At 40.3% G+C, this 15266-nt stretch overlaps 1 protein-coding gene across 3 annotated transcripts in view; it reads left to right on the plus strand.

The window, feature by feature from the left end:
• Positions 1–7857: 7857 nt before the first annotated feature.
• trak1a (trafficking protein, kinesin binding 1a) overlaps positions 7858–15266 on the plus strand; it is a 35682-nt gene continuing 28273 nt past the window's right edge. Inside the window, exon 1 of one of the 3 annotated variants that reach the window (XM_056380390.1) lies at positions 7858–8089. Coding sequence is in view for 2 of the 3 variants with exons in the window: in XM_056380392.1 (XP_056236367.1) it covers positions 13767–13770 (4 nt within the window). In the remaining variant the exon portion in view is untranslated. Of the gene's footprint in view, positions 8090–13572; positions 13771–15266 lie in introns of those variants that run through there. The other 2 variants (XM_056380392.1, XM_056380388.1) reach the window with 2 other exon arrangements.

Genomic DNA, 15266 nt, shown 5'->3' on the forward strand with positions numbered 1-15266 from the left:
GAGTTTGTCACAGCGGCTTGTGGGCACCTTTTAATAAGATTGATTTCAGATTTAGCTAGGCCTAATCCTATCGCAGTAAATCTGCCTCCACTCATTAAAAGTGACTGAAGTCCCCTCAGTCCCCATAAGCAGTCTGGCATATTATCACATCTACCTCTCAGAGACTGAGCAAACCATTTCCATTAATTCCAAGTGACATGAGGTTATTATTAGTTGCTACCCTGGTTAGTCAATTATTTTATTACCTATATGAATCCTATCTGAGTGTTTTTGTAAGTCAATTGCTTTTGCAAAGTGTGCCCTTCTTCACCATAAAAAAAAGTTACACATCTCACACACTAAAAATATTACTATAGTATATTTTTCACTCAAAGAAAGCTGCAAACTCTATGATGTATTAATATTTTTATGTCCCTACATGTACTGTTCACCCTTTAGTAGTAAGTATTGAGGAGTCAGTGATTTTCATCTACCTCAGCTGTACAGCTGAAGAGGAGGGTTTCTCAGCCAGTCCTGAGAAGCTAAATAAGGTTCCAGTTAGTTTTGCCAAGGAACAGCACATGATCTGTGGAAGGCCTGCATACTGTCTCTCTGCTTGGACACACAGCGAGCCTCACTGTTAACACAGAGACTTCTGGGAAAGTTCACACAACTAGGAGCCTGACCTAAAGAGATAGCTCCAATTTTCTGACAGATAGAGGGACTGACACATGGGTTGTAGGATTTGTCTGACCTCTGTCTCACTTCACTTCACTTCACACGCACACGCACGCACACGCACACACACGCACACACACACACACACACACACGCACACACACACACACACACACACACACACACACACACACACACACACACACTCTCTCTAGTTGTGGCACATAGTAAGTCAGACTTGTTTGATTAAATTGTGTATTTTCAACTGCTTTTCCCCCTGTCAGTGAGACTCAGGGAGTGAACAACATCAATTTATTTATGTTGGTCTTACATTCAACAAAATCCAAATGTTTTATTGAAATACTCATCAATATTGTTTCAGTAATGACAGTGTCTTGTATGTTTTACTCTGTAAGCACACAGATGTTCATGTGAAACTGATGACCTTGTTGGTAGAAATGTATTTGAAAGGACAGAAAAAGTCAAAGGTTGCTTTTATGAATGAGGACCTCCATATTAACTTCAAAGCTCTTTCACTGCACACTATCACTGAGAAGGAAACTTTATGGATTTATGGCTCACTGAGCTATAGAAAAAAAACAAAAAGATTATGATAAAAGGTTACTCACCCCAGACTACATTAACAGGGTTTAAATGAACATTATTTGCTCTGTTCCTCATTGAGGAGAGATTTTATCACTGGTTTCCTTTAGGATTGAATCTTATCTGCCTTATCATGACTTGACACTGTGACTGGACTGATATGTTGCCACACTAATACTAACTACTATTTATTCCATCAATAATAGTATTGGTATTTAAAAAAATAGCTGAGATTCACAGTGACTTTTATTCTGTCCTCAAGATTGTCACTTCTGTGGCACATTAATTCTACAAGTAGAACTACGAAGGAGTACTGACAAAAGCTCATATATAGCTACCTGCTTTTGGTTCTCAACGTCAAATCACGTAGCTGTCACACCATGTTCTATGTATGTATTAGCATACGCGAATTAAGTTGATGTAGTGCCCCTAACGGGCAGGGTATTTCATAGCATACAATGTGGAACTACAACTACAAAAGATAAATGGAGCAATAAAGCACTTCTAAATGCAGCACAACACACGTCATCCCTTAGGTGTTCAACTCAAACACTGCATGAAGGGATTTAAAGAATTTCAGAAAGGATGTCTCAACTTCCTTTGACTGATCATGTGACTTAACCAAAATTAAAAAGCAGCTTCCTGTTTCTCATCTTTCCTCAGCTTCTGTGGGGACAGCTGAACTGAGACTGAACTGAGTTTGTGTCCATGTGAGTAATGGTATCAGATCTCTTTTGTCTGACAACAAGATTGCTAGATTTTAGTTTGTAGTAAGTTAAAGAATTTGTTGCCGTGTGCATTGGAGAGTGCTCAAAGTGATAGGCTAATGAATAAATGAGGAAGAAAGAGATGTGGTGGATGGCATTTTACAAACAGAAGAGATTTTTCCCCTTTCAACACCCTGCTCCACTTACCATCAACCAGTCATGTCAGTGAGAGCACAAGGATTAAAACATGATGTGATTAGCGAGACAGGACAGAGCAGGTCTGTTCTGTGGTTTAACTCAATCAAGATTTTTTAGAGTTGAGCTGAACAGAAAAGCATGGTCGTAGTTAACCTTGTATCACATACTCCAGAAATGCCATGTTTACAACGATAACATTTTTCCTGTGCCCACATGGAGAGAGATGTCAATCAAACTCACGCCCATACTAGAGAGAGAGAGAGAGAGAGAGAGAGAGAGAGAGAGAGAGAGAGAGAGAGAGAGAGAGAGAGAGAGAGAGAGAGAGAGAGAGAGAGAGAGAGAGAGAGAGAGAGAGAGAGAGAGAGAGAGAGAGAGAGAGAGAGAGAGAGAGAGAATATGAATGAATATCAGTGAAAGTGAGAACACGTGGGCGGGAACAGACTGTTAAAGACAACAATAAGACCAAAGGGGCATAAAGTAATTCATGACTTCTATCAAAACCAAATTCAAAACATTTCAGCAACATGTGGTGCTGACAAATCTTTGACATACATTTCATTACACTTATTGTGGCCTGTAATGGACATAACTAATAGTCACTCTTTTTCTGTATGTGTGCGTGCTTGTGTGTGTGTGTGTAGGACTTTCACATGATCTGATTTAGACAGATTGGGATAGGGGACAAAATGAAACTCAACCCAACCAAGCTAGAGGGAATTAAAGAGAAATCTGAGACCAGGCTGAACCCATCAGATAAGGCCATGGTCAAGTAGGTGCAGGCTGAGGATCAAAACCTGTCCTTTTTAATCAAACAGCACCTGGACCTCAGAGCTTTTATACTGTTTTAAACACAGATACCGTGCAATTAAGCTGTTTGCATACACAGGGAAATGTTGACATTGCAGTTTTCAATAGCAGCCAATGCTAGTCACCATGGTGTTATTATGGAGGGACTGAGCTGAGATATGGAACCTTACCCATCTGTCACTGAGGCCCTGATCTGTTTCTAAAGGCAAACAGAGACAGCGTTTCTATGTCTTGAAGCAGTTTTTCTAGTGTCCTGACCCCTGGAAGGAATCAGCCCCCCCGAGTGCTTCATAGCAAAGAACATTCACAGGAAGTTGCTTATGGCGTACACAGTGTTTCCTGTGTTAGAGCAGTGTTCCAGCTCACAGCCAGTCAGTCACAGCATGTGGGCATCCTCTCCTGCTAGCAGACGGACGACCACTGGCGACGGTTATCCATCAGTATGTCCTTCTATATTCCATTAACTAGAACGCACTCACAGACACACACATTACTGGAAACCAGCCCTACTCCCAGTCAAAGTGGTCTACATTATCAGCTACTGAAAGTAAGGAAATCCCCTCTAGCAAGGACAAACCTCAGCACTCAGCTGCTAAAAAGTGCTGCAGAAGCATGTATTGTGAATTGATATATTGACTGTTACAGTGCAGTGCCAACAGGCTAATGTTTTTAACTTTTAGACGAACTTGCTACAAATATTTTGGTCATAGGCAAACACGCTATGTGCTTTGCAGTCCTCTGATCACTGAAATTCTGTGGGTTAATCATCATTCAGCAGTTTAATAATGAAGTCACAACTAAGTATCAGAGTTCAATGCGTCTTCTTTTAAATGATTACTTAGGTTAATATGTACATTTCATCAAAATCACTGTTCCACATGCTCTGTATTTTTGTGTAGGCTGCAGTATAAAACTGTTTTCTTGCACTGGATTGGTAGTTGTGTCTTGATCAGCAGATGGTAGATTGTGGGTGTGATATCGAAACAAATACACTTCAGTCACTGAACTTGCAGATACACTGCTCTATTTCTAGTCTGGTCTCTTTCTTGTAGTAGGAATTAGCTTTTGTAAGACAGCCAGTTGAGATCAAAGAACGTAGGATCATCACATCATCTTAAAAAACTGAATAAACATGGTAACACTGTCTGCTACTGTTGTTACTGTGCAGCTCTATTGCAAGGATCTGACAGAAAAACGGAGGAGAACGTTGTAAAAAAAGTCAATGTCAAATTTTAAGATCAGCTTTTCATTTACACTTTTCTTTATGGATTTACCTGCCAACCTACAAACTCCATTATACAGTCAAATTGACCAAATTTCTCATTTATCAGTGCATCACTGAACAGAGACTATATTCCATGGGAGACTTGCATGTCAGAGGAGAGTAGAACACACACACACACACACACACACACACACACACACACACACACACACACACACACACACACACACCCCTATCTACTCAGCAGCGCTTTGTGAGTAAAGATGCTGCCACATTCACCACAGAGCATCATTGTGGATGTTTCACAATGTCATGACAATGAAACAAATTTAAACATTAATGCATCATTTCTTGCATGATGGTAGATTTCATTTCTCTAAAGTTTGTTTTCTCAGCTGGACCTGTCAATTGGTCTTTATGCATCAGTTCTGTTTCATGGTCCTATGGTTCTGGAGACCCATTCAATACTGTAGGTTTACAAACAGATTTGAAAATGGATATTGGCCTGTATTTGGTTTCTGCTGTGTATTGTTTGTGTCTAGTCTCAGTGGGATGACAAGGTCTTATGATCTAAAGGTTTTAAGGAGGTCAAGTTGCACAAAACACCAAAACAGTCAGGCAACCGAGTTGGTCTTCTTTCAGTCTTCTTAGGGTTGACCTCAGCTGTAGATGGAAAGAGTTTCAGTGATGGTGACAGAAGTTCAGGCGATGCGGCTCCTCCGGGAGCTGAGAATGAGTATTTGTGGCCTGTGTTGTATCAGAGCTGGTTGTTGGGAGAGGTTACATAAAAAAAAAAGCGGGATTGTTTCAGCAGTGCTTGTGTGCACAAGTACAGTCCTGTTTAACCATGTTTCACCATCAGAGCTGTATTAAAACTGCCTCTACTGCTATTGCATTGACTCATAATGGGAAAGTGTCAATTTTATCAATACTTAAATTAACTTAATTATTTAATTTAAGGTGAACACAAGAAACTTGTGCTACAAGTTTCTTGTGTTTACCTTAAATTGAATAATTAAATAATTAATTGATAATTATAATTATTTCATTGGTTAATCCTTCCATCAATTTTCTGCTACTTATCTGGGTCTATATCAGGTTAATTTAATCAATTAAATCATTATGTAAATGAACTACAGATACATGTAATACAATAATTAATCATTCTAGGCCCCTTTGCTCCTACGGGTTTTCCATCACACTTAAATCCTCTCTCCAGTTTGACCATGATCAAAGTATTAAAATGCTTCTCTGTGGTATTAAAAGGTCTTTAACTTGTTGAACCCTGCAGAAACCCTGGTCTGTGTGTGGACGTGTATATTACATTTTTTTAATTATCACATCAAGAAAGAGAGAATATCTGTGATCTGTTGAAGAAAGTGGAGATCCACACCTTGTCCCAAGAGAAAAATTGCACTTACTATTGTGTTCTTGAGCATTTGCTCCATCAGCCCATTGAAATCTTCCATTTCCTCTAAACTCAACCCAACCTGTTGTTGTGAGCCTCATCGGGGAACAGTACAGGGTGGGAATATTGTGGCCATAACACATTAGATCCTGGTACTGTTGATCCTGGTCCTTTTGAACTTTAAATTGGAAATGCAGTACTATTTGGTCAGCATTACAGTAAATATAATGACAGGGCGCTGGCTATGAAGTGCTGGTCCTTTAAAGATCTGCGAAAGACTTTTCTCTCTTTATTTCTGGTGTAAATTGTTTAGTCATCTCTTGTGACTCTGAATAGTGTTTGAGGGGATTATGAAGAAAAACAGCTAACTGCAGTCAGATTACATTTTCAAATCCCTGAAAAAATGTTTCTAACTTATCCAGCCTGCTATGGTCGACAGAAACACTCAGGTCCTGACCTATAGAACAAACATGCCATTGCAGCCCGTCATATGTTTTGCAGTGACTGTATGGTTTGTTGTCATTAGCAACAGTGTTTGGGCATTTGGACGCCCTCCTAAATAATGGAAACTGCATGACCTAAATTTTGCTCCCCACAAGGCATAAGGACCTGACTCAATATGTCTAGGAAGAAACTGGGGTGGAAAAAGAAAGATGGTGGGAAACAGATGAGTAGATATTGGAGAGAGGAGGTACAGAAAGTTGAAGAGAGAAGACAGAAAGTAGAGAAACGAAAGGTGTGGTATAACAAAAACCACAGCTGTGTTTTTTTGTTTTTCTTTTATGATAGTGAGTCGAGGTGTACATATCAAGCAGCTTGTCTTAAGAGCTGTGTGTGTTTTGAAGCGCTGACTATTAATAGAAAATTACCCAAGTTCCTCTTCATTGCTGGGCTGGCAGCCTGCTGCTGAGTGATATGACTGTGTTGTACTTTTGTCCGCCTCTTTAGCTCATCAGCCATGTTACTTTTTTTTATCATGTATACTGTAACTCTAGAATTTGCTTACTGGTTTTTTTGTTCATCTGTTCACATGGGGGGTCTTGCTGAATAGGTGTCCAGACAACCAGCTACTTACTCAGCTTAGCTCTGAACACAACTCTGGAGCCATTGTTCCATCCTGTATTTAGTTGTAGTGTATTCTTTTACTAATCTTTAGTCATCACTTGTTTAATCAGATCTTTTGTTTCATCTGTTTGATGCTCTCGTGCTATAAGTGACCTTATTTATTTGCTTCTAATTGCATCTTCCTTGTACTGTTCCATTCAATTCCAACATACATAGTAGGTAAAGATTTTATTAGGGGTAGTGGACACCTGTGCAGTGCTACTGCCATGCAATAAATCATATCTTTGAGAAGCTTGTAATGTTCAGTTTTGGTTGACACTGTGCCTGAGAGGTGTGGATTCAACTTTTAGGTCATTTTGAGGCTGAAGTTAGTGGTGATATCACACTAGACTGCATTTGTATTGATGTTTTTTAGAATTGATGTTTCTAATATTTCGTCCACCCCCATTATGCGATTATGAGGGAAACAGAAACACCTCACTTTAGTGCAGTCCAATCCAATACCACAATTATTGCCCCAAACATTACCATAGAGGACAAACTTTACATCCCTCTGATACATTGTCAACGAACACAGAATATTATAAGCTTCTCAAGGATAATTCTTATTACAGGGCTGTTGTATTAGATTATAAACCTATAAATTGATAACGGTGTAAAGTGAACCCTAACCCTATAATTATCCACACTTGAGCATGCGTTCTGTTTATGAACCAGTCAGCCATTAAGCAGATGAGTGTGTTGTTGCGTCTATAAATACTACTGCTTGCAATAACCTCGTGTGAAAGAAAAACAGGGAGGGATTTTTCTGTTAAAGCATACTGTAAATGGGCACATGTTCCCACATATAAGACTAATGAGTTTGATTTTTAAGCCTAACGTACTGTTTAATCTTTTACACATATTCAGAATCAAACTGTATTAGATATGTGCCATTTATAAGTAGTGATTAAAAAATGGTTGCAAATTAACAGTCTTCTCCTGTCCTCGCTGTTTTTCTCTTATAGGTATGCATTGAAAACCTTCTGTACATCCAAGTGCATTGTTCTGGCTCTGCTGGAGAGACACCCTGATCAGTATCATCCACTTCCAGCACAATAAAGCCCTCGAGAAGAATCTAGTGTAACCCATTTTCGTTTTGGCAAGTCCAAGTTTTGTCCATGGCTGCTCCTGCCTTAAATCGGTAACCACTCAGCGCCAAGCTGGACCCGAAGACTCCGCCTCCCCTCACCTGCTCCAGCTCCTCTGCCCCGTCCCCTAAACAGTCTTCGCACCATATAGACGTATGTCAGCTCCACAACCCAGGGCTCCGACTGGCAATCGAGGAGGAGGAAGAGGAGGAGTATGTCAGTGAGGCAAGTCTGCCAGCTGCACTTTGGGAATTCCCGGCCACCTACAGAGATGCAGAGACCATTACTGGTAATGTTGCATGCATACATTAAAAGCACAGGTAGACAAAACTTACTGGAATCTATTTGGCAGTGCTGAATCAGCACTAGGTGCATAAATATACATGTCTTCCTTCACCACTATATCGTAGAAGTTCTACATCAGAATTTACCACAGTAAAATGTTTCCAACAACAGCCCATAATTTCTAATGAAGGGACATTGCAGGCTGTGGAAGATGGTGTGTGTGAGAGTGAGACATGTGGAGTGGTGAGAAACTGTCCCTCTCTTTGACCCTTTTTTATGTCACATCCTGTCAGTAAAGCAGCTCTATGGGACTTCAGCTTTGTATAAGCCAGCGTGTGAAATAGAGAAGAGCTCCCCACGGACTGTGTCTGTCAACTCTTTCACTCATCTCCATTCTCTTTTCTCTCCACAATCATCCTTCTCTCCAAAAGAGGAATACTAATGTCCTGTCTCCATTGGTCACAATTTAGCTGCGTTGTGGAACATCTCTTTTTACAGAATGAGCCAGATATTTGGTCCAGAATGAGCCTTTCTGGACTAAATATCTAATCTAATCAGGCGTTTTTATTAATGATGTGATTTCACATAAAAGAGGAATGGGTATTGATGCTAAATTTTTGAAGTTTTAATCACACAGCGGTCTAGTTTGTCCCAACCCGGAAAAAAAATCTGATGACAGACAAATCTTTTAGAATCAGTCTGCAGAGTAGACGAAGCTGAAAATGCAGTACAAGACTGTGTGGGCATTGAAATAAAAAAAAAAATCCAGCATAGTCCCCTTCTGAATCTTGTGATAAAACCTCTCAAGAAAGTGCAACAGTGCCATGCCTCTGTTAAATAAGGAGTTTAGGACCTAGTAATGAACAGGCCCAGTGAAGAGGAAATGGAGCTCAATACAGCCAAAAGCTACTTCAGTAAGGCCATAAAGGTTTCCAAGCACTTGTACAGCACTAGACTAAAGAGTCAGTTCAGCAGTGATTTAGACTATGGCAGTGTTTTCACTCACAGACAACAGGAAAAAGGCCCTCCCAAGCATACTCCTTCCCACCCTTCACCATGACCTCAGTTCCTTGCATTATTTTGAACAGCAAGGTCCCTTCAAGCAAGACATCAAGAAATCTGGAGCTTCTGAAGGAGTTTCACACCTTATACACAAACATATACTTGGCCCTACTGTTCATCCATCTATCCATCTATTTAGTTTCCAAACCAGTTTATCTTTTCACAGGACTGGGGCCAGGCCAGGGGGATTTGACAGCTGTTTTTGTTCTACAAGAGTTCATAGACCTGTGTGATGACCTAGCAACCTTTACAATCATCTCTCTGAAAACAGTCAATAATGAATAGTGAATGCATGAGCAGGATAGGGTTTTCCTCAAGCTGGGGGCATTAGTGACATTTAGCATAACCATAATGAAGGTTTGCACAGATGGTAGTCTCACAGAGCAGATACTTATCATCTTCTGCAGCTGGTGCAATGCCGTGGTTCTGCTGACTTCAAACAGTCAGAGACGTCATAGAGGCAGAACTACCTCTTAATACACCTCTGCACAGGCTTCACCACTCAGCTGTGGTGGCTGCTGTTTCCTTACTACAAATAATTTTGGAAGAGTCCGTCTGACACTCCACAACGTCAATGCTACGATACTGTTTGTTGATTTTAGCTTTATTTTAAGCATCATGTCACCAGAGCTTCTTCAGCAGAATCATCTGCTGGATGTTGTGTGTGCTTGTGGACTTGTGAGGTCCCAGACCTTTTTTATGGTCACTGAATCAGTTAATGGCTACTTCTTAATGCATGCTGCTAAACCATGCTTATGTAAGCAAGTGGTGGACAAGGTAAAAGGAACACACGGAGCGTAGATAAGTGCAGTCAGTTGCAGTAGTCCTGCCAAGTCTGTTTAAAGCTTACTATGCCCAGTTCTGTTGAAGCTATTTGGAAATTGATTTCTCACTAAATAAGCTCCCTGGAGAAAAATAACATTGCATTGTCACTGCTCACTTTTCTCTTTCTCAAGTGCTGAAACTATATTTAGATTCCAGGTTCACAAGCATTGCTCGGGATTTCAGATCTTAATGCTGTCTGATCTCTAAAGATTTTTATTTGGTCGTGTCAAAGTTTAAAAAAAGAAGCAAAAATATTCAGCTCTTGATTTCAACTTGATCGAAACGGATTAGTGATGTGTTGGTGCAAGAGCCAAGACAAGTGTGTAACACATGTATTTTGCAAAAATCAAATGTGGAAATGACATGCTGTGGTAATTTTGCTGAAGTCAAGGTTTTAACACTAAAGTCATTCAAGGGCAAGACAGTTGAGGAGGTTAGGTCAGTGCTGCCATCTGCTGGTATGATAGGAATATTAACAAACCTAACATTCCATTCAAAGTAAGATTTACAGTATAAACTGTTAACATTGTAAGTTCTTTCGTGTCTCTTTATTTCCTTCTGTCTCTCTCCTCCTTCTCTGTCTGTCACCGTCTCCATCTCCCTGTGTAACTCTCTAGTTGAATACTTCCTCACCGAGAGAGAGAGTTTGTGTGGAAGTGTGTATGTGTGTACAATTGCACAAAGTCCAGTGGATAAATGAACACAAAGAGCTGAATAGAGCAGCTCGTTGCCATGGGGCAGTTCCTGGGCGTAAGGTTAATTCTCCGTGGTTACCAGCCAACAGTGATGTAAAGAGTTGAGTAACTGTGAAATTATGGGATGCTTAGTTAGGAGAGAGAGATCAGGAACAAACAGGCGGACAGAGAGGAGACAGAAAACTTGAGTGAGACAGAGACAAAGTTATGTAAGTGGACAAACAGTAGAATCCAAACTGCTGAGTATGCTGCCTGACTCTGATCCAATCACAGCATGCGAAAACAGCCATTGTGCTGCGCTCAGTTCTTGTTCACTGTTTGCATTATCACATACACACAGTAGAGACAGAGCTAACATGAGACTGAAACTGTGTTCACCTGATGGCGTCTCTATAAAGTGAGCAAAACTATTTTGTTTGTGTTGAGTAATTCACTTCTGTCATTGTAGTCATTTTGTTAGATTATAAATTAACTTGGGGTCCATCAGATGTATGCTGCACATATTATCTTACGCTGTCTCCATGGATACAGTGTTTTTGTACATGACCCTTACAACTGGCTGACTACATACTTTACAAAGCAGGCTGAGCTGCATTAGTTTGGTTGTTGCAAGAGCCTTTCAGTTACACTGCATGATAACCTTGAATAGAGCATTGAAAACATTGATTTTTGTCACAATTCAGCCAGATTGTTTTCAGCCTGAAACAGAATAGGCCATAGAGTTCACAACTCTTGCTTGTTTTCTCTCTTTGTTAGTCTGGCTTATTTTTCAGGCACATGAAGGGGGCGTTGATGGCACATGACGTTACATGTTTACACATCTGATACGGCCACATGTCCTGTCATGCTCATGCCTATTTACTTGATTCTTTCCAGCTTTTGGAACTGTGTGCTTCGTGTACTTCGATTTAAAATGACTTTTTATTAACTTGTCATACAGTATTATATTCCACTGGTACATTTTACACATTTTATCTTTTTGTATTACCATACAAAAAATCCATTGCATTACTGTTAATTACTGAGTTTGGATCAGTTTCTATGATGAGAAGTGCTGCTTCTCTAAAAAACCATGTCTCTTTTGACTCCTGAAAAAACCAACACATGACCATGTTTTGTGTGACCATAAAGCATTGAAATCACATGTACAGTGTCACTCACTGCTAGCTTTTGTAACCGAACCAGTGTGCTGTCCTCTACAGCAGTTTGTATTGTAATGGTTCACAGCATACGCAAATTTACTCTAGATGCTGGACTGAATCAGAGTGCAAGCCACAGTAAGGCTGAATGTTAGCTGACCAAAGAGGAAAGTTTTGTGGCAAGTTTGTAATGTAGTTTTGATAACAGGGTAGACATTTGTCTGCTGTATGTAAGTGGAATAACTGAACAACAGAATGCCCAACAAATGTTAGAAAATAATCATATAATATTTCCCATTCTCAGTTTTTTCCTGGTTTAAACTTGAGTTGTCTTTAAAGTTGTGCTAGTTTTCTATGGCTGAAATTTAAATCTGCAATCAAGCCAGTGCCACTGCACTTCCACTCTGAACCCTAGGACCGGTGCTGATTCTTTTTATACAAGCTAACACCTTGGTGAAGACCTGCACACACATACTGGACTCAGAGATTTACAGGGTTAATGACATTTGAACACCTTGGTGCAGACTCCCTCACGTAGATCTTGTGGACTGCCAGTGATATTTGACCATGTTGATGTACTCTCCTGTATTTCATGTGCGTACCCTCTGTGACCAGCGGCAGCATTCAACTGTAGCCCAGTCTAATTCTGGACAGGCCTGTGCTGCAGCTCCATTATATAAGTATTACAGTATTTGGTTGAATGGCTTCAATGGGGAAAATTGGTTCACAACATCAACAAGTCTATTATAGTTCGCCACAGTTAGGTGTTCTTTATATGTTAAGAAACTTTTGCTATTAAAAGTGAGAGTATCTAGAGAGCAGCATGCACCTGTTCCTTTCACCAACCATCCACAAGTCACTGAATTACTCAGAGGAGAGTGTGATGCAAAATTGCTAAGTTTTGGTGATCTTCCTCCAGTTTTATAGAAATACTTTTCTTTTCACTCGCATGTTGTTCTGGATTGGTTTTACCACAAATCAGGCCACCAGTAGCGAGTTTCATTCAGAGTTGCTCCTAAAAACTGACATAGGAATTTCTAAAATTAAACATTTGATCATTGACTCACTATGCTCTACCCTTTATGTCTAAACTACATGTGACACACCCTAACCACAACCATGCATAAAGGAAGTTGAGTAACTGTTAATTACACAGTAATGCAGCTATTAGTCCTCTCCTTAGTCTTTTACAAACAAGCTTAGGCATAAATTCAATGCCCTTCAGTACCAGATGCTCTGATCTGTAGGATTACATGTAAAACACACTGAGTGGGTTCTTGGCAATTTTTCTGCTGCAGCTTTGCTCGTGTTGTACAGGCCATGATTATTGTTGCAACTGTGTTAAATCTGTTCCGTTGACCTGTTTCCCTCGGGCGGTGAATAATGTTTAACACTTGCATATACTCTCAGTGTGAAAATCTCCTCAATCACATAGAATCTTTTATCAGGTCTGTGTCTCCATGTAAGAGTTTAATATGCTCTGCTGGAGCTGCTTGAAACACATAGTAAAACAGTAGGAACTGCTTCAAGCCTGCTGTTAGCTACGCTGTGTTTATATAGGATAGAGAGCGAGAGTGTGTGTGTGTAGTTACAGCTCATAGCAAGAGCCCAGCTGGGTCTGCTGGGAGGAAAAGAGAGAGGGGGACAGAGCAAGCGTGGGGCGGTCCATGTGGATTCCGTCATTGGCATGTCAGGCATGACGAACCAGTTTGGCTCGGATCTCTTCTCCTCTTCACTCCTCCCTCCCTCTTTTCCTCTCTCTCTCTTTCTGTCTTTTCCACACAGTGCCGTCCTCTAAAACTTTCGGCTCCCTTTCTCTTGTTCTTCCTATCTCTCACCCTCCCAACTCTCTTTCTCTCTCTGCACTCTGTGTTATTTCTTGCGACCTTGCTCTCTCCTGGACCAGTGGAAAATGTGATTTGAGGGCAGAAGAGTCAGTGGTTGTCGGGCTTCAGGCACCATGAGTGAGTACACTGTGCACAGCGTGGTTTTTCTGCCAGTTTCAGCTGTTCTCAGTTGGCTTTATGAGCAGTTTGGCTAACATCTGGGTAGAGTTCTCTCACTGTCTCTATCTCTCGATCATCCTCTGTTTGTTTGTCTCTTTCTGTGAGTCACTCAGTTGTTTCCTCCCTTTTAGGTCAGTATAGTTTAGGCAGCTTTTAGGGATTTACCATTTACAAGTTCAATATTTGTATTTTCAAGATTTTTTTTGTTTGTTTTTAAAATGTTTGATAAACAGGGTTATAGGGTTATGGGTCCAAACCTCTAACATTGTTTTTAAAGCCAAAAGGTTTGCTGTGAATACATTGTAGAAAGGTTAACTCGTTTTGTTTTTTTTATTTGAGTACAAGCAGCAGAAGTGCTTTACAGGAGGCAGCCATTCTGCTTAATAACACTTCTGAAGTCATGTCCAGCAGGTCTGGTGTGAGTCCAGCCCTTGTGCTTGTATACCCTACTCTCTTCAGTGACCTAATTTAGGGTCTCAGTGTAGTGATACTACACTTAGCTATACTGTACTGTATGTCCAGTGTTGGTGCTTGTGTGGGTCAAGTGGAGGAAGGCAGCTCTGTTGGAAGTGTCTGTTATTACTTTGTCTTATTTTGACCAGACTCTGTCTGTGGCTCATTGTGATCATTCATCACTAGCTGTAAATCTCTACAGCTAAAATAATGACCTGATCTTGATTTTGACACTTGACTGTCAGTCTTTCTGCCTCCTGACTCTGTGTCCTCTGCACATGTTGTTGCATGTAGTGCTCAGATCAAAAGTGGCCTGTTCTTACATTTGAACTTGAACTTTCTTCCTCTGGTGGCTGCTAGCTGTTATTAATGTTGGCATGTCCCTACAGCTTGTCCTCTTTGTGCCTGCAGTCTTATTTACATTTGAATATTGGACTTCAACTTTGTTGTATATCAGCTTTGTCTTAATTGAACAGTTATAACTTGAAATGCCACTGTCAATTGTGATCACTATATCCCTGCTATTTGTAAAGTTGACCTTGTATGCTGGTTTCTTGTGCTCTGTAAAAAATATTATATGATATAGTTTATCTATCTATCTTATACTGACAGAACCGCAACATAGAAAACGCTGTCTGCTGTTTTAAGTACATAAAAATTAATATTCAGTCAACGACACTGTTACCACAGGCGGTCTGTTTACTTTGTACTTTCGGACAGTCCTTGTTAACTTGTTTTGCACTGTGTGCAAAAGTGTTTATATGTGAGAATTGTGAAATTTTGAACTGTGAAATGCATTCACACATTTAACAGAAAGCTCATTCTAAAACTAACCAGATACAACACACACACACACACACACACACACACACACACACACACACACACACAAAATTACATTTTACTGTCTCCATTGACCTTTTGTCAGAACACACAGCACGAACAGTTTGTGCTATTATTATCCTCATCTGTGTCCTATCAGTACTCAATTTAGGAGCTGA

Source organism: Seriola aureovittata, chromosome 7 (genome assembly GCF_021018895.1).
Source record: "Seriola aureovittata isolate HTS-2021-v1 ecotype China chromosome 7, ASM2101889v1, whole genome shotgun sequence".
NCBI lineage: Eukaryota > Metazoa > Chordata > Actinopteri > Carangiformes > Carangidae > Seriola > Seriola aureovittata.